General features: G+C 40.7%; 1 protein-coding gene across 17 annotated transcripts in view; it reads right to left on the reverse strand.

The window, feature by feature from the left end:
• Nucleotides 1-23,915, reverse strand: part of CPLANE1 (ciliogenesis and planar polarity effector complex subunit 1) — a 183,362-nt gene that overhangs the window by 53,448 nt on the left and 105,999 nt on the right. For 16 of the 17 annotated variants that reach the window (XR_010588771.1, XR_010588770.1, XR_010588767.1 and 13 more), the window contains 7 exons: nucleotides 23,055-23,137; nucleotides 16,174-16,242; nucleotides 15,464-15,593; nucleotides 14,498-14,794; nucleotides 13,531-14,307; nucleotides 1,893-2,065; nucleotides 365-494 (listed from right to left, as the gene is read on the reverse strand). Coding sequence is in view for 11 of the 17 variants with exons in the window: in XM_065550010.1 (XP_065406082.1) it covers nucleotides 365-494; nucleotides 1,893-2,065; nucleotides 13,531-14,307; nucleotides 14,498-14,794; nucleotides 15,464-15,593; nucleotides 16,174-16,242; nucleotides 23,055-23,137 (1,659 nt within the window). In the remaining 6 variants the exon portion in view is untranslated. The remainder of the gene's footprint in view (nucleotides 1-364; nucleotides 495-1,892; nucleotides 2,066-13,530; nucleotides 14,308-14,497; nucleotides 14,795-15,463; nucleotides 15,594-16,173; nucleotides 16,243-23,054; nucleotides 23,138-23,915) is intronic. The other variant, XM_065550008.1, reaches the window with a different exon arrangement.

Raw genomic sequence — 23,915 nt, forward strand, 5'->3', positions numbered from 1 at the left:
ATGGATTGCAACTCCTTGATTGTGCAAAAAAACCCTCATCCTCAGAAAGAAGAATAGCTCATGTCCCAATTTTATAGGATTGGTATGTCAACATGGCAGAACTTATTTCATGTGAGCACCTGACAGGAGTAATGAAAATACCCTGAAGAATTTCTTTTGGTAAAGGAGGGCTTTATCTCTGGCTTAAAGGAAAATGCAAGTGTGCAAGTAAAAAAGGTACATGAGATCACTACAGAGGTGCTGAAAAGAGTGGAGGAGGTATTTAGCAGGGTTTTGTTTATATTGTGATTGCTTGTTGCTTCACTTGTATAATTATTTTAAAAATCAATAAGAAAGGAAGAAAATATTAATTATTTTCTTATACCTGTATCTCAGTTTCAAAAACTCTCTCTATATCATCAGTACTAATAATGAAGTCATCTGGGTGGAACGTCACACTTGGTTTTTTCTTGTCTTCCTTCTCTTTTATCTGTTTCTCAGCACGTCTCTTTTGCCTGTCAACATATCAATGAGAAATAACAATTTAACTTCACTCTGATAATAGAAACACCAATCATTCTTTCTAATAAGCAAGAAATAACAACAATAACTTTCTTCTTAAGAAATATATTAGGTGTTTGAGTAAAGACAGAGTTAACTGCTGTTCCATTGAAACCAATTAAAAATCTATGTATCCAAGTTATTTAAGGTGTTCCTAAAATATTTAATAGTAACACTTAAATCTATTCACATATTCTAATCAAAATAATATACTGGTTATCTAAGACCCCATTTAACTAAATTATTGTAAACCTGATATTTTGTATCTTTTACAACTTGATTACTACTGCTATCTTTTGTATACAATGAAAAATAAAATATTACACAAGTCAGAAGGGCCTTCACAGAAATGTTGCAGCAAGAAATAAATCTGTGTTGCTATGAATGAAACTGTCTCCCTAACCGGTAACTTGTTTTCCTAAAAAGACTGCAGATTTCTTTAAAAAATATTTACCATTAGTTTAGTAAAACACCATGAATTGCCTTAAACATTACAATTTATAACATTTTAAAGCAAGATATCTGAAAATCAAATCAGTTACTCTTACTTACCTGTCAAGAGCTAAGTTCAGGATTCTGTGTTTCTACCCACAAGTGAAAGCATCAGAATCACAAGTGGGGGTGCTCTACTTTAGGTGCTTTGATGTCATTAACTCTTTCAAGGGAAACACAGAACTATGAACTGTCATGACAGTAATCTACTGATGCTGCAGAAGAACTGCAGGGGCAAGGTAGGTGCAGGTCAAGGGCTAACCTAGGAATTGCTTTGGTTTGTACTGACCATGTAATGAAAATAATTCCAGATTAATGTGCAATAACAAAGATCAGTTTAAAAGTCATGAAATATACAGCCAGTAAAATAGAATTAGCTAAGTAAAGAACTCAGTCGTGTACTCATTTAGATCAGTGGGAGTTTTGCCATTCACTCCACTGGGTTCACAATCAGTCTCAATGACTTTACAAGGAAATGTTCATCATCCTGTCAATGAGCCTAGAACCCAGACTTAAATTAAACTCCTCCAGAGGTCAGAGACCATGCTCTCTTGAGGAATACATGCACTAGCAATGTGACTATTTTGTGATGTGGACAGCTGATCACTAAGAACTAAACTGTGACTATCAAATCATTTCACAGAGTAGGCAATGAATACGATACATGGTAACAATTCACACCAGAGATTTAGAAGTGAAAGGCTCTGTATCCTATTATCAGCCTCCTCAAATTATTTGGCATCCAATCCTGTTTTCAATGAAGCTGGTACAAAAACTCCCATTGTAATCAGTCGGAGAAGGCTCAGGTTACTATAGTAAGCCTCTCCAAATGAAGACCAATTTTGAAAATTTGTCCTTGCCTTTTTGTATTGTTCTTTGTGTGTCTTGCGTCAAATGGCTCAGTGTTAACTTTTAACAACTCAATCTGACCAGAATGGTCTTGTCCAATGAAGTCGTGTGGTGCACTGGTACACTGGCGGCTTTGCTCAAATGCAATGAGATTTTGAATTGGGATGAGTTTTGGTGGTTGGAACTGTTTGAAAGAGAAGCAGAATGAGACATTTATAGAAGAGGAAACCAAACATTTTATAGACTCTATTAAACAGAGTAGGTCCAACTCTTACCTCAGTTACACAGGTACAACTCCTAATGCAGTCAATGCAGAAGGCAACTATCTAGTAGTAGAATCAGACCTAATTACTGAATACATTTATAAATTATCACCCAGAGACAACATAAGAGACACAGAAACAGGTGGTTACACCGTAAAGAAAAGATGCAGTACAAAACAGAAGAGGATATAGAAATATTGTTGTTGGTTTATTACTAAAGCTCAACAAAACCACTTCATTAATTTATTTGTCCAAATTTTAAGAAAAATCCATTTTTTCTTGCAAAATCCTTTCCCATTTGTTATTCTCCAACATATTAAAATTCCTATAGCATGTTCCTGTGGATGAAGTTAGGAAATGGGCAACATGCATATGGGTCGGAGGACCTCCAGCTCCCAGGAATTATTTATCTTTTGATATACATTTGCCTTAAGAAAGGGGAAATTTACAAAATTTTATATTCTAAAGTAAAATGTCATTTTCCTTTAAAAATAAGGTATTTAGCAAGGAATGAGAAATTTCTTACCTGATCATTTTCCTTGTTAGCAGCTTCTCTCCCAATTCAACACTAATAAATTAACGCCTCACCCCAGCTTTGAAATTTCTGAGGCAGTCCATTATTACTGCTGGAGGCTCCACAACTAAACCCCTTGCCCTTCAGCTCAGGCCACCAGGATTCTTCCAAAGCTACAGAAACACTCCAGCAACTGACTATTAGCATTAAGACCACTTGACATAATGTGGTAATTAGCCTTAACACAGTTATATATTTAAGTCCTGGCCACCGGTCCAGGGGGCTCTGCATTTTAATTTAATTTTAAATGAAGCTTCTTAAACATTTTAAAAACCTTATTTACTTTACATACAACAATAGTTTCGTTATACATTATAGACTTATAGAAAAAGAGACCTTGTAAAAATGTTAAAATGTATTACTTGCACGTGAAACCTTAAATTAGAGTTAATAAACAAAGACTCGGCACACCAGTTCTGAAAGGTCGCTGACCCCTGCTCTAGGGACTTCTGTTAATTGTTTCCCAAATCCTAGCATGATAACTGGTGCAGGATTTAACACCTTGCCTACAGCAACTTGGAGGACCTATGGCCTTGACTTTTTGGATAGAATGAGATGGAGAGTATAATTAGTATATGTATTCTATATGCTCGAGACAGACCTCCAGACTGGTAGGAATGCCCATTTCTGCCACAATCTTCCAAAGGAGTGCTAGGGATTAGCACAAAATAACAGAACTATTTCCCAGGAATTGTGGAACGAGGAACTTACCTTGAACAGAAAGGTTTCCTGGAGCTATAAGAATAACCTTTTCCTCATTACAACAGCTTTGTGATTCTTGTCTATATAGGAGATATAATTCCAATTCCAAATAGTAACTAGAAAGGCCAGTCATAGGCTTGTGTAATCTGATTAATATTGCTGATGTGTCTACCTATAGGACACCAATAGGGAAGGTACATGTTTCTATGATGCTTGATTGTAGAACTCCTCCAATCAACCATTCTGGTGAAACTCTAATGTAGCGGAGATCACCAGACCTTTGTGACTACATCTGTATCACAACAGCATCCAGAGGTCAGGGACTCATTGCACTGGGCACCATACAAAGGGGCAGTCCCTGCCCCAAAGAGCTTTCTGTTTCCTCTTGCACCGGAAACATAAATTGATCAGATCAATGAAAATAGACTCACAGACTTTAAAGTAAGAAGGGACCATCATGATCACCTAGTCTGACCTCCTGCATATTGCAGGCCACAGAATCTCAACCTCCCATTCCTGTAGTAGACCCATAACCTCTGCCTGAGCTACTGAGGTCCTCAAATCAGTTTAAAGACTTCAAGTTACAGAGAATTCACCATTAATACCAATTTAAACCTGCGCATGAGGAAGGCGAAAAATCCCCAGGGTCTCTGCCAATCTGATCCAAGGGAAAAATCCTTCCTGTTCCCAAATATGGTGATCAGTTGGACCATGAACATGTGGGCAAGACCCACCAAGCAGATACCTGGGAAAGAATTCTCTGTAGTAACCCAGAGCCCTTCATCTAGTGTCCCATCTCCAGCTGTTGGGAATTTTTGCTACTGGCAGTTGTCGATGGACCATGTGATACTGTAGGCAGTCCCATTAGACCATATCCTACATAAATTTATCAAGCTCAGTCTTGAAGCCAGTTAGGTTTTTTGCTCCCATTGGAAGACTCTTCCAGAACTTCACCCCTCCAATGGTTAGAAACCTTCAAGCCTAAACTTGTTGATGGCCAGTTTATATCCATTTGTTGTTCTGTCCACATTGGCACTTAACTTACTTCCTCTCTCTCCCTGATATTTATCCCTCTGATGTATTTATAGAGAGCAATCATATCTCCCCTCAGCCGTCTTTTGGTTAGGCTAAACAAGCCAAGCTCTTTGAGTCTCCTTTCATAAGACAGGTTTTTCATCCCTTGGATCATCCTAGTAACCCTTCTCTGCACCTGTTCCAGTTTGAGTTCATCTTTCTTAAACATGGGAGACCAGAACTGCACACAGAATTCCAGATGAGATTTCACCAGTGCCTTGTATAATGGTACTAACACTTCCCTATGTCTACTGGAAATACCTCACCTGATGCATCCTAGGATTGCACTAGCCTTTTTCATGGCTGCATCACACTGACAGCTCATAGTCATCCTGTGATCAACCAATACACCCAGGTCTTTCTGCTCCTGTCGCTTCCAACTGAGAAGTCCACAGCTTATAGCAAAAAATTATTGTATGTAGGGACTAACAACATGATCTTGCACTTTGCACTATTGAATTTCATCCCATTTCTATTACTCCCATTTACAAGGTCATCCAGCTCTTCTTGTATGATATTCCGGTCCTTTTCTGTATTGGCAATACCTCCCAAGTTTGTGTCAGCCGCAAAGTCAGTAATAAAAATGTTAAATAAGATTGGTCCCAAGACTCTTCCTGAGAAACTCCACTAGTAACCTCCTTCCAGCCTGAGAGTTCACCTTTCAGTATGCTGTAGTCTCCCCTTTAACAAGTTCCTTATTTACTTTCAATTATCATATTAATCCCTATCTTCTTCAATATAACTAATAATTTCCCATGTGGAACTGTATCAAATGCCTTACTGAAATCCAGGTAGATGAGATCTACTGCATTTCCTTTGTCTACAAAATCAGTTATCTTCTCAAAGAAGGAAATCAGGTTGGTCTGGCATGATCTACCTTTTGTAAAATCTTGTTGCATTTTATTCCAATTACCATTCACCCCATGTCCTTAACTACTTTTTCTTTCAAAATTTGTTCCAAGACCTTGCATATACTTGAGAACAAACTAACAAGCCTGTAGTTTCCTGGATACCATTTTTTCTCTTTCTTAAAAATAGGAATTATATTAGCAATTCTTCAATCATAGGGTATGACCCCTGAGTTTACAGATTCATTAAAAAACCTTGCTATTGGACTTGCGATTTCATGTGCCAGTTTCTTAATTATTCTTGAATGGAGATTCTCCTGGTCCCCTGATTTAGTCCCATTAAGCTGTTTGAGTTTGATTTCTACATCAGATATGGTAATTTCTACCTCCATATCCTCATTGCCATTAGCCCCCCTGCCACTGCTGCTAAGCTTTCCATTAGCCTTACTAAAAACTGAGGCAAAATATTTATTTAGGTGTTGGGCCATGCCTACATAATATTTAATCTCCACCCCCCCATCCTCAGTGCTTATCAGTCCCACTTCTTCTTTCCTTGATTTCTGCTTATTTATATGGCTATAAAACCTTTTATTATTGGTTTTAATTCCCTTTGCAAGATCCAACTCTGGCTTTTGGCAGTTTGCACTTTATTACGACACTTTCTGACCTTCAGGAGGTAGCCTTTCTTGCTGATCTGTCCCATCTTCCATTCCTTGTAGGCTTTCTGCTTTCACTTAATCACCTGTTTGAGATGCTTACTGGAACCCTTCCCTACGAATTCGCCGCCCCCCTCCCTTGGTGGGGATGCAGGGTTCAGATAGCTTATGCAACTTTGACTTAAAGTAATTCCAAGCCTCCTCCACATTCAGATCCTTGAGTTCTTCTGCCCGGTCCACTTCCCTAACTAATTCCCTTAATTTGGTGGTTCTCAACCTATTTACCATTGTGGGCCGCATATGCAGCTATGAGTTATGTGCAGGCCCGACGAGAGGGGGGGAAGCCAGTACAAATTACCAGGGCCCGGCGGTCAGGAAGGGGGCCCAGGGCCTGGCTTCCCCCCGTCTCGTTGGCCCTGTTTAGCCAGTCCGCCCTGGCTAGGGGGGCCCAAAAAAAAAAATTTCACCGGGGCCTGAACCCGCTCTCGGCGGCCCTGGTTATGTGGACCACATCCACACAATATATATATTGTACCTGTATGGCCCTGAGGATGTCACATGTGCTGATTGGGCTGCAAGCGGCCTGTGGACCACAGGTTGAAAATCACTGCCTTAATTTTTTGAAATTAGCGCTTTTGAAATCAAGGAAAGCAACTATTTGGTGAAGAAATCTGTCAGCTATCACATCCAGGAAAATCTGGGCCTTACTATTATTAGTAGCATGTGGCCTCCAATCTCTATCTGGGAAGTTAAAGTCTCCCATAAACATACAATTCTCAGCAGAATTTATTTCATTAAAAACATTAAAGAGGTCTCTATCCAAATCCAAATCAGATCCTCGTATTCTGTAGCACACCCCAAGCACTATAAGGGAACTTCTAGTAGCTTTCTTCCTCAAAGTGATTTTGGCCCAAACAGACTCTTTCTTATCCATTCCATCACTTCTCATTTCTTTATAGTCTACCTCATCATTAATATACAATGCTGCTCTGCCACCTTTGCCTTTATTTCTGTCTTTCCTGAACAGCACATACCCTTCAATACCTATATTCCAGTCATGACTACTATTCCACTATGTTTCTGTTATCCCTATAATATCTGGTTTCACTTTCTGCATTAGTAGTTCTAGTTCCTCCATTTTGTTACCCAGGCTCCTTGCACTGGTGTGTAAACATCTTAATTGTTGCTGCTTGGCTTCACCCACATTCCTTGCCCAACTGGGTACAGGCATTCTACTGCCAGTATCACCTATCTGACTGGTATCAGCACAATCCTTCCTCTTAATATCCATTATGCTACCCATTGCTGTATCCTTTCTTACTTGATTTTCCTCCCTCTCAATGTTAAAATCAGGCATGGAGATTATATGAACATCTCCCAACCATCTCCCCTGAGTTCTTAGTTTAAAGATCTTTTAATGAGTTGTGCCAACCTCCATCCCAGAGGTCTATTTCCCTCCCTACTCAGGTGGAGTCCATCCCATGAGAACTATCCTCTGTCCATGAATGCCTCCCAATGGTCAAACATCCCAAAGCCCGCCTTATAACACGACTGACTAAGCCATCTTTGATCATCATAATCTTGTCTCACCTTCATTCTCCTCCTCTAGGGACAGGCAGAATCCCACTGAAGATCACCTGAGCCTCCATTTCATTAAGCATCTTTCCCAGGCTGGCATAGTCTCCCGATATGTTCCAATGAGAATCTAGTTGTTTCATTTGTTCCCACATGAAGAACAATCAATGGATTCTTTCCTGCTCCCATTAGGATCCTCTTCAGCCTCAGGTCCACATCCCATTCTGAGCACCTGACAGAAAGCAAACCCTTCTGTTTTGCTCAGGTGACAGGCCTGTTCTTCTTAGTAGGGAGTCCTCAATCACATACATCTGCCTTTTCCTGGTGATGGTGTTTCATGTTCATTTCGGCTGCAAGTCCTCTTGCAGAAGATTGCAAGGGAAAATAAAAGACAAGTCATCCTGCATCTTCCTGGGGTTGTGAACTCTGGCTATCTCCATTGATTCTTCACCTCTTCTTACAGAATTAACTGCTCTTCTCTTCTTCCTTGCCCTCCCTCCTTCAGTTACAGCCTGCTGTGCCCCTTCTTCATTTTCCAATCCAGCAAACCTGTTCCTGGGCTCTATTTCTCCTTCATTAGCCAGTCTTCTTCTCTGCCTGGTTCTTGTAGTCACATGCTTTCACTGACCATTTTCCTCACTAGCAGTCTCCCCTATCAGTTCTTCAGTCCAGCTTGCATCTGTAAGTCTTGAATTTTCCCTTCGGCCTTCTCTTGCCTTTGCTCCATCATCTGCTTCAACCCCCTTCAAAACTCAACTATAGCTTCCACCTGCATCTCCAAGCCTCGGCTCTTCTCTTCCATCAGTTCTATCAGGCAGCACTTCATACAAATGAAACTCTTTTCAGGTACCCATGCTAGGATCATGTATATTCCGCAGCTTCCACATCCGATCATCTTCATTGTCTCTTCCATTGCTTGGGTCACTATCACTGGTGCCACTGTAGCTGTCATTTCCTTCCTGCCTAACCTCCTGTGAAGGAAAAAGAAACAAAACAAAAACCAAACAAAAAAACAAGAAGAAAATATCCAAAACCACAACCAAACATCACACTCCTTCCTCCAACTCCCCCTAACACTCCCGTTTACAGCTCTGTTTGCCGGCTCCTGTGCGCTGGATACCAAAATGTGTCAGAGGCTAATAGAGAATCCATGCTGAACGACACTTTTCTTCCAGTGCCTAGGTTAACTGAGAATATTCCCAATCCAGGTGAAGGAATTCCTGCTTCTAGAGATCTTGTCTTTTCTGCAGGTGCAATGTGGGTTCCTGGGCAATCTAGCAAAGCCAGAGGAGGACTTAAACTTTCCCTTTTCTTCTTTTCTAGAAATAATGGACCTATCATCCAGGAACTTATTCAATTCTTTTTTTGAACACAGTTATAGTTTTGGCTATCACAACATCCTTTGGCAAGGTGTTCCACTGATAGACTGTGCATTGTGTGAAGAAGTACTTCCTTATATTGTTTTAAAAGTGCTGCCCATTAATTTCGTTGGGTGATTCCTGGTTCTAGTGTTACATGAAGGGGTGTGACGGGGTGGACTAGGTCCAGAAGCCATCTGCTTGACGCCTTGCAGCACTGCCTCACCCCGCCCCAGAAAATAGCAGAGGAGAAAGTCCTCCAGGCAACCGAGAGTGGCTGCAGAGGAGCAGCCAATCAGAGAGGCTGCTGGAGCAATCAATCAGGGGCCAGAAGGGCCATATATAAAGGGACCAGCAGAGGAAATGCAGTCAGTTACTGTCTGGAACTTGAAGAGGAAGAATGAGGTGCCTGGCTGGCTGGAAGAGCAGTAGGACCATGGACAGGTCAGTGCAGGCAGGCTGAGCCCAGGACCGTAATGGGCCCAGCTGGTCTAATTGAAGGATGAGCCCAAGTGACGGCTGGCAAAAGGACACCAACTGAGGGTACTGAGATGGGCCCCTGTTGGGCTGTTAAAGGAGGCAGTGTCTCCAGGAAGGAAGCCTTGGTGCTATGGCCATACCAAGGCCATGAGAGAGAAGTAGAAACTGTATACCCCAGAAGGGGGGACACTGTGTGTGTGTGACTCAGCCAGGGTGCCGAGTCACTGAAGACCCACTGAAAGAACTATCGGCTGGAGGGGAGGGGGGCACTCATGAGAAGTGGGTCCAACCCTGTTGTAAGAACTGGAGGGAAAAAAAAGCAGGCTCACACTCGACCAGAAAGGGAGCACCCAGGAGAGGTGGGTGCCACCCCATTCAAAAATGAGTGATTGCAGGCACTATCAGCCAGTGCTTGTGAGAGGCAGGTGCCAATGCCATTACAAGGGGTAAATAATACTTCCTTATTCACTTCCTCCACACCATTCATGATTTTATAGACTTCTATCATATCCCCTCAATTGTTTTTTTTCTAAAATGAACAATCCCAATCTTCTTAATCTCTCCTCCTATGCAAGCTGATCCATATCCCAATACATTAGTTTGCTTTTCTGCGTAGTTTTTCCAATTCTAATATCTTTTCTGAGATGGGGCCACCAGAACTGCACGTAGTATTCAAAGTGTGGGTGTACCCTGGATTTATATAGACGGAATATATTTTCTCTCTTATTGTCTATCCCTTTCCTAATGGCTCCTAACAATGCTAGTGTTTTGGCTGCCGCTGCAGAGTGAGCAGATATTTTTAAAGAACTATCCATGCTGACTCCAAAATCTCCTTCTTGGGGTCCAAACTGGCTGTTACCACTCATATATATATATATAGTTGGGATTATGTTTTCCAATGTGCATTGCTTTGCAGTTATCAAAACTGAATTTCATCTGCCATTTTGTTGCCCAGTCACACAGTCTTGTGAGATCCCTTTGTAACTCTTTGCAGTCAGCTTTGGACCTAACTGTCTGGAGTAATTTTGTATTGTCCCCAAACTTTACCACCTTGTGAGACTTGCATTCATAGTGAGTGTGCAAGGATCTGGACTGAAAATTGGGTCAGCTTTCTGCATGTTATTTGTACTTAACTGCCAACAAAGGGACATTCAGATATGACCTGAGAATAATACCTCATTTTGCATTGTATCGGGTGCATGGTTCCATAGCCTCCGAAGAAATTTCTCCAGGTGCATTTTAATAAACCTATCCAGGGAATGAAGTCAATCATGGCATCAGCAATCCAATCATGGCACCAGCAAACCACTGGAGATAGTTACCTATAGCTGACCATTGCCAGGAAATTACTGATGCAATGAAGTTTTGGCTCTTGGCAAATCTTTACCATAATAGCAAAACTGTGACCGGAGCCAAGCTTGTTTTGGCCCTTGGGTGAGCAAGTCTGCGCATTAAGTTCAAAAGATATTATTGATTTTGAACAACTGGTGGATATGAGTCCTTTCCCACATATGAATAGGTCTGTTTCTCTGGATAGGGCACTGAATGACTTTTTGTGTAGGTGCATAATATACATTCTGCACTTTGCTGTGACTACCACCAGCTGTATCTTAAGATTCTAGGTCTTAAGAAGGGTGGACCAGAAGGGAGAGTCTTTACAAGAATTGTGAACCCTGATACGTAAATGCTTTTTTTGGTCTTTATCACACTGAGGATTCTGCTGATTTGGAGAAAAATGTATCTAGATTTTCTTGGCAACTTTTGTTCTAGATTTTTCCCTCTGCTAGGAAAATAGTCTCTTTTTGGATATCTTGATTGCTGTCAATGGATTTTGATGCTGGCTTTGATAGTAAAGGTTGAGGCATTTCTGCTATCTCGTTTATTAATTTCTCTAATGTTTTACCAAACAGCTCCTTACCTGTAAGTTTGCATGCACAAGATAGCTACTTAGGATGACTGATATTCATAGGTATTACACAGCATCTGATATTCATGGCTGTAAAACAGCTTCTTTGTAGCCACTGTTAGAAGCCATTGCTTTTGTGGCAAATAACATCAAGAGTTAACCAGGACAGAACCCAAGACATCGCAGTCCAAGCAAGGATCATACCCATAGATGTTGAGCCATTTGCTTGTCACTGAGAAGGCTTTTTTATAAGGGTATGTCAATACAAAGAGTAAGTGTGCAGTAAACTGGGTTGTAAATCTACAGTGCTCTAGCCTGCTTTGGACTAACAGGTTATGTGGACCCTGCTACCACACACTAACATTCCGTAGTGTGCTGTAATCTATCTTTCCTCAGAGGTCATGTTTTCTAGATCTTTAATCATTTTTGTTGCTCTCTGGATTTTCTCCAAATTGTTCACATCTTTCCCAAAGTGTGGTGCCCAGACCTGGAAAAAGTACTCTAGCTAAGGCTTTATCAGTGCTGAGTAGAGTGATTACTTCTCGTGTCTTGCTTACAGCACTCTGGTAATACATCCCTGAATGAGGTTCTTTTTTTTGCAACACTATTATACTGTTGACTCATATTTAGTTTTGTGATCCATTATAACCCTGAGATCCTTTTCTGCAATATTCCTTCCTAAGCAGACATTTCCCATTTTGTATTTGTGCAACTGAGTATTCCTTCCTAAGTACTTTGCATTTGTCCTTATTGAATTTTGTCCTATTTATTTCCGACCATTTCTCCAGTTTGTCAAGATCATTTTGAATTCTAATCCTGTTCTTCAAGCACTTGCAATCTCTCCCAGCTTGGTATCATTCATGGGGAGTGGAATCCTCATGTGACTCTGATCTGGTCACAGACTGCCTGAAGTGCTCATTATACTTTAATATGGAGCCAGCCTGTGGGGCAAGAGTGGAGTGGAGAGAGACTCTCTTTTGTGCCTTTCAGACTCTGAGCCCTTTTCTTTGGCAGACCAAGGGTTTGTTGCTGACATATAGAAGGCACAAATCACATTCCGTTGGTGCTTGAAATCGGAGCCCCTTTTCTTAGCAGAGTGAGGATCCTTGGGCTGTATACCACCGTATAATGGCACAATGTATAACGGCACAATTCCCATTAACTGCAGCCTGAGGGAGTGCTTCACAGAATAGATGGGTTCTCTACATGCCTGGAGTGACGTGCCATAGGGCAAGAAGGGGCAGAGCACTGTGTACAGAGCACTGTGAGAGCCTCTGTATAAGAGAATGACCCCACCAAACACTCCCTTATACTGGGGTGTTAGGAATTGCTGCCTTGCAAATATGATGCTTGCTTTTGCATTTTGGGACCGAGTCTTTGGGGTTTACCTAACTCACTCCTGAGCATCATGACAATCCCCAGATTTACAGTGAGAGGAAAGAGAGATGTTTAGAAGCCCTGCTTTTTTTCCCTAGGGAGCTGAGGACCCACTTCAATATCCAGGGAGTGATTTTTGGATCATTCAGGAAATTTTCCCCCTCCAGCCTGAGTCTGTTGTGGGTCTTACCCCAAGCTGGCTGGATAGGATCCTTCTCATCCTTAGACTTTCTCCCTGAAATGTTCAGATGCTCCTGAGCTTTTTTTGCAATGGACTTATGGCTCTTCGGAGAAGAGGGGACCCAACATGCTGGTCCAATCCTGTGTCCTTTCACTGCGAGAGTTGACTGTAATTCGCCCTCTGTAGAGCCTGTAAATACTGCCTCACACAGGCAACACTTTATCCCAGTGTTTGCAGAACAGCTCTACCATCCCAAAGTGGGGGCAGAGAAATCCTGGAGGAGGCACTGCAGTGGCGGGTCCAAGTGGTTGAAACAAACATGCTGTCAAATACCTGATCCTGGGGGGGAGGGGTTGCGGTGAGGAGGAGGAAAGATTATAAGTCTTTACCATATGGAAATGAATAAAAATTAAAGTTAGAAAACAAAATGATGGGGAGAAACCAAACCACCAACTTGTTCCTCTGCTGGAGACAGAAAATTTGGTGGCCTGAGCTGAAGGCAGGGCTTAGTGCTGGAGCCTCAAGCAACAACACTGGACCTCCTCCAAATTACACAGGTGAGGGCATTATCCCATTAGTGAGGACTGAAGCTATGCAACAGCAAATATGCTTATGTAATTGCAACATAGAAAAATATATTCCTAAAATCCATTACCTTGTTTTTTGGAGGTAAATTAGCGTGAAGAATTGATATTCCTATGTGCTGTAATGTGTCTCTGGAGTTGGTCTCCTCAGTTATAGGTCTAACAGGTATTAAAGAAGCAGGGACTGATGGTCTTATAATTGGTGGAAATCTAGGTGCTGGGTCAAACTGCAGGTGCAATAAAGGAATTCCAGTTGAATGCAGGTAAGTTCCATAGAAAGAAGCATTCTCAGCACTCAGTGGCTTCTCTGCACTCACATTTGTACGAAGGTGCTGCAGAGGTGCAAGATTTTGCTCTCCTTCATACTGATCCAGATTAAGTAGTTTAGGAGGCCTCTTGCTTTCAGCTTCTGCCCACCTCTTCTTTTCCTCATATACTTGCCTTATCATTTCAGGATCATATTTATTCAAATTCAAGTGTGTCGTTGAAATAGTCTTGTCTCCTAGCATACATGACAGTGGAGGGTTCTGTAAAGAATTAGATGGATCCCAAACTACTCTTGGTTGGGGGAGGGACCCGATGAAAGCTTGTGAAACTTTTAATGGATATAAATTGAGTGGTTTTAAATGATCAGATTCAAGTTTAAGCAAAGGAAAACCATTTTCATAATTTAAGGTTTTTGCAACTGGGATAAGTTTGGGTGTCTTCTGAATATCTAGGGAACGAGATAACAGATGAAGTGGTTTGGCTGGAGCTGAACGAAGCAAGTCTTGAGATGCTGGAATAAATCCTGTTCCATTGGACTGGCTCTCTGATAGGCTTAAAGAAATATTCACATCTGGATAATTCTAAATGAAAAAAGAACACACAATAGTACTTTAAACTATGTATAAGATCGCAATAAATCGTTACTAGATGTAGTCTCTATTACATGGTAATTCTGTCTAATGCAATTACTACAAGAAAGTTCTCTAATTTTTCAAATGGAATAACATCTGATATGCTTCTTCTTAAAAAGTAATGCTTGGTTTTACCTACATGTATATTTTCTTTGCTGCTTTGATCATTTAGGATATTTCTTTCCTGAGAATGAGAGCTGCTCTTTTTATTAGACTTTCCAGCATTTTCTTTAGTGGGCAACTGAGTCTCCGGAGAAATGTCTGCAGACTGTATAGGAAGGGATGTGTCAGCCCCACTGCCTCTTACAGTGTGTAAAGCCTGGCTTCCTCCCAACTGAATAGACTGAGACTGCTGCGGAAGATGCTGCATATTTGGCAGGCTGGCAAAGGATGACCCCACCATTTGCATTAAGTTCAGAAAGTTGATTTGCTGCAGCTAGAATATAAACAAAAATAAAGCTAACATTATAAAAATCGCTAAAATGGGTCTTGGCCAAAATCCCTGGTTAAAACCTTTTAAAGATCTAAAAATTATCCTAAAATTTACAGATTATCCTATTAAAATAGATAGCAACAGAAATAACATCCCAATGTCTCCATGACAAGTGCATACTTATGCACTAAATCGATATTTCTTTCATGATACAATAAGCTATGTGGAATAATAAAGTTATGCTACAACAACGTATAGTCCTTTGCATTCCTTTATTTCAAAACAAAGAAATCTAAACCTGAACAATACCAGGATGGAATAGTTTCAAATGTACCAGCATTAACTCATTACCATTTGAACTATACAGTTACTGTTGGTTCATAATCTCTCCTAATTTATATGGATAAAAGACATTAAGAGAATGTTAACAGTTAGTCCTCCTAAAAATACAATTGTTCAAACTGTACTGCTCCTCAAATTCACAAACCTTCAGATTAAGAAGTCAAAAGGATATGAATTATGCCTAAAATAATTGGTTTCTACCTTTAGTTACCTTTAACCCAGACATTTGCATAAAAGCATCGAAAGCAATCATTTTTCATATTGCTTGTTTCTTAAAACTGAACAGTTTAATCTGTGTTTGATTATTTTTAATAATGAGATTATTTTTACCTGAACTAATTTAAACATTTCATCTTGGAGCATCTGTCTGACAGCTTCTGAAACGTTCAATGGCTCTGATATCTGCTCTCCTTCCTGGACCACTTGCTTCTTTGAACACACCGGATCATTATAGGGAACACTTGATACACCAGTGAAAGAAGATTGATCATCACATACACAACTTTCTATTATTACTTGAAGTATTGGGAATAAAAATAATAATTTTAGACACTTTCCAAAAGATATAGATTCTGAACACTGAACCTGATGATGAGGATCTGAGTGAAGTAAATGTATCAACTTTACAACTGGTAAGTTAAAATGCTAAATGAAAAATGATACCCATTAGCAAAAATAAGAGATCCTTTGTTTTAGGTTTTCAGTGTGCATTCACCCCCTCTGGAGATTTTTATTTTTATTTTATTTTTTTAAACAAAAACAATTTTCTAGGGGAGAAAAGTAAAAATACATTTTTAAAAATTAGAACCATTTTTTCCCCTCTCTAATGGGTAGCAGATATCTGGCCAGACCTGCTTAGTTTCTGTGATCTCACAGGATCGCAGCACAAAGTGGTGTGGCTGTAGGTCTTATACCACAATGTACAGTAAATGAAAACATTATACATTTACTGCAAAGGAATACTGAACTTAATATTAAGACTGCAGATTTAATAGTAATAATCCATAATTTACTACATAATGCATTACAGTTTCTCTTACCTAGGAGCATCTGCATTCATTTCTAAACAGAATGAATGAGGAATGGTGCTGGAAACAGCCTCAGTCATACTGTAAAGAAAGACAAAAAGATAAGTTTATTATAAATGTTTCAACCTTTTATTATGTTTTTTTTTTAAGGTATAGAACATTTTTGAAAGATTTTGTATGTAAAATTCTGGCATACTGAATTGAGTACCTTCTATCACTGTATAACACTGCAGCTGAGTACACAATTGTTGATTGTTTATGCTTGGTCTCCATAGCAATCAGTAACTGACTCAAACAAAATGGTTGAATAGATTTTGATTCTTCACACAAAAACTAGGCAACAGAAAGGCTGAGGACTGATTTGACTTGGCAAAACAAAGGAAAATCCCACATGTAGGGGACACTGTGAACATGATTGAACTGTGCATTTCTAAAAGGAAAAGTTAATGTCATGCAGCAACTCCTGAGGATAGTTATATGCACTATTTTACAAAAAGGAAAAACCATACTACCCTAAAATGGTCATGAAATACTAATGAAGACTTTATAAAGCTATGTAGTTTTTACAGACTACAACAAACTGTATTCATATTGAGGACATTTTATCTATATGCATAATCCTAATATTATTATTATAATATAATTACATAGAATCATAGAACTGGAAGGGAATTCAAGAGGTCATCTAGTACCTGCATACATGGAGTCCCCTGCACTCAAGGCAGGACTAAGTATTATCTATACCATCCCTGACAGGTGTTTGTCCAACCTGCTCTTAAAAATCCCCAATGATGGAGATTCCACAACCTCCCTAGGAAATTTATTCCAGTGCTTAACCACCCTGACAGGAAGGTTTTCCTAATGCCCAACCTAAACCTCGCTTGCTGCAATTTAAGCCCATTGCTTCTTGTCCTATCCTCAGAAGTTAAGAAGAACAATTCTTCTTCCTCCTCCTTGTAACAACCTTTTATGTACTTGAAAACTGTTATGTCCCCTCTTATCTTCTCTTTTCCAGACTAAACAAACCCAATTTTTTCAACCTTCCCTCACAGGTCATGTTTTCTAGACCCTTAATCATTTTTGTTGCTTTTCTCTGGCCTTTTCTCCAATTTGTTCACATCTTTCCTGAAATGCGGCACCCAGAACTGAACACAATAGTCCAGTTGAGGCCTAATCAGCACCAAGAGCGGAAGAATTAAATTACTTCTCGTGTCTTGCTTACAATACTCCTGCTAATACATCCCAGAATTATGTTTGCTTTTTTTTTTCTTTTTTGCAACAGTGTGACACTGTTGACTCATATTTAGCTTCTGATCCACTATGACCTCCAGATCCCTTTCCGCAGTACTCCTTCCTAGGCAGTCATTTCCCATTTTATGTGTGTGCAACTGATTTTTCCTTCCTAAGTGGAATATTTTGCATTTGCCTTATTGAATTTCATCCTATTTACTTCAGACCATTTCTCCAGTTTGTCCAGATCATTTTGAATTTTAATCCTATTCTATCCTCCAAAGCACTTGCAATCCCTCCCAGTTTGATATCACCCACAAACTTTATAAGTTTACTCTCTATGCCATTATCTAAATCATTGACGTAAGAGAGCGGTATACTGCTCAGAGCTCCAATATCAAACTGGAGAAAAGCCTGTTGAGAGTCTTTGGGTTAAGTTTAGAAGAGACAGCAACAAGGGTGATGTCATGGTGGGCATCTGCTATGGACCAGGAGGATGAGGTAGACGAGGCTTTCTTCAGACAATTAACTGAAGTTTCCAGAACACAGGCCCTGGTTCTAATGGGGGACTTCAATCACCCTGACATCTGCTGGGAGAGCAATACAGCAGTACACAGACAATCCAGAAAGTTTTTGGAGAGTGTTGGGAACAACTTCCTGGTGCAACGACTGGAGGAACCAACCAGGGGCTGTTCTCCTCTAGACCTGCTGCACACAAACAGGGAATAATTGGTAGGGGAAGTAGAAGTGGTTGAGTTCAGGATCCTCACAAAAGGAAGAAAGGAGAGTAGCAAAATATGGACCCTGGACTTCAAAAAGCAGACTGACTCCCTAAGGGAACTGATACGATTCCTTAAGGAGGCTAATATGAGGTGGAAAGAAGTCCAGGAAAGCTGGCTTATTTTAAAGAAGCCTTATTGAGGGCGCAGGAATAAATCCCATTGTACAGAAAGAATAGCAAATATGGCAGGCGACCAGCTTGGCTTAACAGTGAAATCTTCTGTGATCTTAAACACAAAAAGGAAGCTTACAAGAAGTGGAAACGTGGACCGATGACTAGGGAGGAGTATAAAAATATTTCTCAAGCATGCAGGGGTGTAATCAGGAAGGCCAAAACACAACTGGAGTTGCAGCAAGCAAGGGATGTGAAGGGTAACAAGAAGGGTTTCTACAGGTTTGTTAGCAACAAGAAAAGGGTCAGGGAAACTGTGGGGCCCTTAATGAATGGGGGAGGCAACCTAGTGACAGATGATGTGGAAAAAGCTGAAGTACTCAATGCTTTTTTTTGCCTCGGTCTTCACAGACAAGGTCAGCTCCCACACTGCTGTCCTGGGCAACACAGTATGGGGAGGAGGTGAGCAGGCCTCAATGGTGAAAGAGCAGGTTAAGGACTATTTGGAAAAGCTGGACATGCATAAGTCCATGGGTACAGATTTAATGCATCCAAGGGTGCTGCGGTAATTGGCTGATGTTATTGCAGAGCCATTGGCCATTATCTTCGAAAACTCGTGGCGCTTGGGGGAAGGTCCCGGATGATTGGAAAAAGGCAAATATAGTGCCCATATTTTAAACAGGGAAGAAGGAGAACCTGAGGAACTACAGACCAGTCAGCCTCACCTCAGTCCCTGGAAAAATCATGGAGCAAGTCCTCAAGGAAACCATTTTGAAGCACTTGGAGGAGAGGAAGGTGATCAGGAACAGTCAACATGGATTCACCAAGGGCAAATCATGCCTGACCAACCTGATTGCCTTTTATGATGAGATAACTGGCTCTGTGGATATGGGGAAAGCAGTGGACATGATATATCTTGACTTTAGCAAAGCTTTTGATACGGTCTCCCACAATATTCTTCACAGCAAGTTAAAAAAGTATGAATTGGATGAATGGACTATAAAGTGATTAGAAAGCTGGCTAAATTGTTGGACTCAACGGGTAGTGATCAACAGCTCAATGTCTAGTTGGCAGCCGGAATCAAGCAGAGTACCCAGGGGTTGGTTTTGATCAACATCTTTATTAATGATCTGGATGATGGGATGGATTGCACCCCCAGCAAGTTCGCAGATGATACTAAACTGGGGGGAAAGGTAGATATGCTGGAGGGTAGGGATAGGGTCCAGAGTGACCTAGACAAATTGGAGAATAGGGCCAAAAGAAATCTGATGAGGTTTCTACAGGAAGGGGGGTTCCAAAGAGGATGGAACTCAGCTGTTCTCAGTGGTGGCAGATGACCGAATAAGGAGCAATGGTCTCAAGTTGCAGTGGGGGAGGTCTAGGCTGGATATTAGGAAACACTATTTCACTAGGAGGGTGGTGAAGCACTGGAATGGGTTACCTAGAGAGATGGTGAAATCTCCATCCTTGGAGGTTTTTAGGCTCAGCTTGACAAAGCCCTGGCTGGGATGATTTAGTTGGTGTTGGTCTTGCTTTGAACAGGGGATTGGACTAGATGACCTCCTGAGGTCTCTTCCAACCCTAATCTTCTATGATTCTATGATTGATGAAGATATTGAACAGAACCAGACCCAAAACCAATCCCTGCAGGACCCCACTCATTATGCCCTTCCAGCATGACTGTGAACCACTGATAACTACTCTCTGGGAATGATTTTCCAGCCAGTTATGCACCCACCTTATAGTAGCTCCATCTAGGTTGTATTTCCCCAGTTTGTTTATGAGAAGGTCATGCGAGACAGTATCAAAAGCCTTACTAAAGTCAAGATTTACCACATCTACAGCTTCCCCCATATCCACAAGGCTTGTTACCCTGTCAAAGAAAGCTATCAGGTTGGTTTGACATGATTTGTTCTTGATAAGTCCATGCTGACTGTTACTTATCACCTCATTATCTTCTAGGTGTTTGCAAATTGATCTCTTAATTATTTGCTCTATTATCTTTCAGGGTACAGAAGTTAAGCCGACTGGTCTGTAATTCCCCGGGTTGTCCTTATTTCTCCTTTTATAGATGGGAACTATATTTGCCCTTTTCCAGTCTTCTGGAATGTCTCCCATCTGCCATGACTTTTCAAAGATAATTGCTAATAGCTCAGTTATCTCCTCCGTCAGCTCCTTGAGTATTCTAGAATGCATTTAACCAGGCCCTGGTGATTTGAAGACATCTAACTTGTCTAAGTAATTTTTGACTTGTTCTTTCCCTATTTTAGACTCTGATCCTACCTCATTTTCATTGGCATTCACTATGTTAGACGTCCAATCGCCACCAACCTTCTTGGTGAAAACCAAAACAAAAAAAGTCATTAAGCACTTCTGCCATTTCCACATTTTCTGTTATTGTCTTCCCCCCCTCACTGAATAATGGGCCTACTCTGTCCTTGGTCTTCCTCTTGCTTCTAATGTATTTGTAGAATGTTTTCTTGTTACCCTTTATGTCCCTAGCTAGTTTGATTCAGTTCACATGCCATCATAACTGGTAAGACATTGTCCGGATTTCTTCAAATTCAGAGGTGAAGATTTTATAATAATTAATGATAAAGCAAGTAGTCTCAAACAGGGAAACAGATTGGAGGTAGTGACTGGTACAAGTTTGCCAGTTTGAAAAGGAGCTGAGCTGCTCTCCTCCAGTCATCAAGAAAAATATCAGAGCAGCAGTTTGGGACCCAGATTCCAGACAGTGAACACAGCATTTAAAAAAACATGCAGAACAATACAAATGTCTTTCTTTGAGAAACTCACAATTAAATCAGACAAGTAAGCCACATAAGTTATCAATACAAACATAAGACCATGAGAGAGACTCAGGGAAGAGATGGTCTATGCACAGTTCCTGTAATTCTTTATATGCTTTTTCATTGAAAAGACAAATGCTTCAACACTTTTAAAATGTTTTTAATTAATACAAGCAAATGGGAGTTCTCTGTAAAAATCATACATCATAGATCATAGAATATCAGGGTTGGAGGGACCTCAGGAGGTCATCTAGTCCAACCCCCTGTTCAAAGCAGGACCAATTCCCAACTAAATCATCCCAGCCAGGGCTTTGTCAAGCCTGACCTTAAAAACCTCCAAGAAAGGAGACTCCACCACCTCCCTAGGTAACGCATTCCAGTGCTTCACCACCCTCCTAGTGAAATAGTGGTTCCTAATATCCAACCTGGACCTCCCCCACTGCAACTTGAGACCATTGCTCCTTGTTCTGTCAGCTGCCACCACTGAGAACAGCCGAGCTCCATCCTCTTTGGAACCCCCCTTCAGGTAGTTGAAGGCTGCTAACAAATCCCCCCTCATTCTTCTCTTCTGGAGACTAAACAATCCCAGTTCCCTCAGCCTCTCCTCATAAGTCATGTGCTCCAGACCCCTAATCATTTTTGTTGCCCTCCGCTGGACTCTTTCCAATTTTTCCACATCCTTCTTGTAGTGTGGGGCCCAAAACTGGACACAGTATTCCAGATGAGGCCTCACCAATGTCAAATAAAGGGGAATGATCACATTCCTCGATCTGCTGGCAATGCCCCTACTTATACAGCCCAAAATGCCGTTAGCCTTCTTGGCAACAAGAGCACACTGTTGACTCATATCCAGCTTCTCGTCCACTGTAACCCCTAGGTCCTTTTCTGCAGAACTGCTACCTAGCCATTCGGTCCCTAGTCTATAGCAGTGCATGGGATTCTTCTGTCCTAAGTGCAGGACTCTGCACTTGTCCTTGTTGAACCTCATCAGGTTTTTTTTGGCCCAATCCTCTAATTTGTCTAGGTCCCTCTGTATCCGATCCCTACCCTCCAGCGTATCTACCACGCCTCCTAGTTTAGTGTCATCTGCAAACTTGCTGAGAGTGCAGTCCACACCATCCTCCAGATCATTAATAAAGATATTAAACAAAACCGGCCCCAGGACCAACCCTTGGGGCACTCCGCTTGAAACCGGCTGCCAACTAGACATGGAGCCATTGATCACTACCCGTTGAGCCTGACCAACTAGCCAGCTTTCTATCCACCTTACAGTCCATTCATCCAGCCCATACTACTTTAACTTGGCGGCAAGAATACTGTGGGAAACCGTATCAAAAGCTTTGCTAAAGTCAAGGAATAACACATCCACTGCTTTCCCCTCATCCACAGAGCCAGTTATTTCATCATAGAAGGCAATTAGGTTAGTCAGGCATGACTTCCCCTTGGTGAATCCATGCTGACTGTTCCTGATCACTTTCCTCTCCTCTAAGTGTTTCATAATTGATTCTTTGAGGACTTGCTCCATGATTTTTCCAGGGACTGAGGTGAGGCTGACTGGCCTGTAGTTCCCCGAATCCTCCTTCTTCCCTTTTTTAAAGATGGGCACTACATTAGTCTTTTTCCAGTCATGTAATATCATGTAATAAAATCCTGAAATAATGTAATGAAGTGAGTTGGCTGTATTCTTCAACAGAATACAGTCTGCTGTATTCTGCAGAACATACTTGTTTTGTTCTTAAAATAAGCATTCAGTTGTAGATACCTAGCTACTCAGGGCCAACCCTGCAATAATACATTAGCATGCACTAGAAATGGAAGGGTGGGGAGGGGGTGGAATTTAGCTTGAAACTGTAAGTATGTTGTTATGAACAAGAACATATCTTTTTTTAATTAAAAAAAATACACTCTCTCTTTATAAATTTAACAAGGTAGTAATAAACTAATTCTTTTGAAATGCTAATGATATCTGTTTCTCTTACCCATTTTGTTTGGCTTTTTTTTCTTTTAACTTTTCCATCATGGGTTCTTCCCATGGAGATTCTACATCTAGAGTGGAGATATGCTGCAATTTAAAAAGATGCATATGAATATGTATATATTTGCTTCAGCATACTTCTGCCTAAATAGATTATTATGAAAATCCTAGACTTTTGACACATTTCTAATTAATCATCCATGTGGTCAAATTCAGATTTTTGTTTAATAATTAGAACATCCTAGTTTTTGCGTAGCTATAGAACTATAGAAAATGCAAGGAGGTGTCCTAATGACTTCTTTAACTAAATTTAATAATATCTATCATGAGTTTTCAACATTTTCAAAATTCAGTTCACTAGATTGCCACAAAATCAGGCCTGTGCAGCAGTATCACCTTGCTAATCAGGCATCCACCTATTACTACTCCAATTGGTAACATGGAAACAGAACAATTACAAACAAGCAAAAAAAACAAAAAAAAAATGATTACCAGTTAAAAGGACTGACCCTATGAATAATTATTTCCGGGAGTAGCAAAGCCCTAGATTTTGCACCAGAGTCCAACACTAATAAGCCACATTGCAGAATTGAGAGCAATAGTACATTTTTAATATTTTTTAATCCTGTTCATTGCATTGGTTTTACAGTGTTATATGAAAATAAACCAGATTCTATTCTGATTCACACATCAGCAAAAGAATTCTTGACCAATTTCCTAGTACTGAATCTTTGAAACTGGTGGTGATCAGTGTTCCCTCTAATTTTTCCCACCCATGGGTGGAATGAATTTTGTTATGTGCACCAATATGGAGGTGATATGTGACACATCACCTTCATACTGGTGCACATAACAAAATTCATGT

Source organism: Chrysemys picta, chromosome 6, assembly GCF_011386835.1.
Source record: "Chrysemys picta bellii isolate R12L10 chromosome 6, ASM1138683v2, whole genome shotgun sequence".
Lineage (NCBI taxonomy): Eukaryota > Metazoa > Chordata > Testudines > Emydidae > Chrysemys > Chrysemys picta.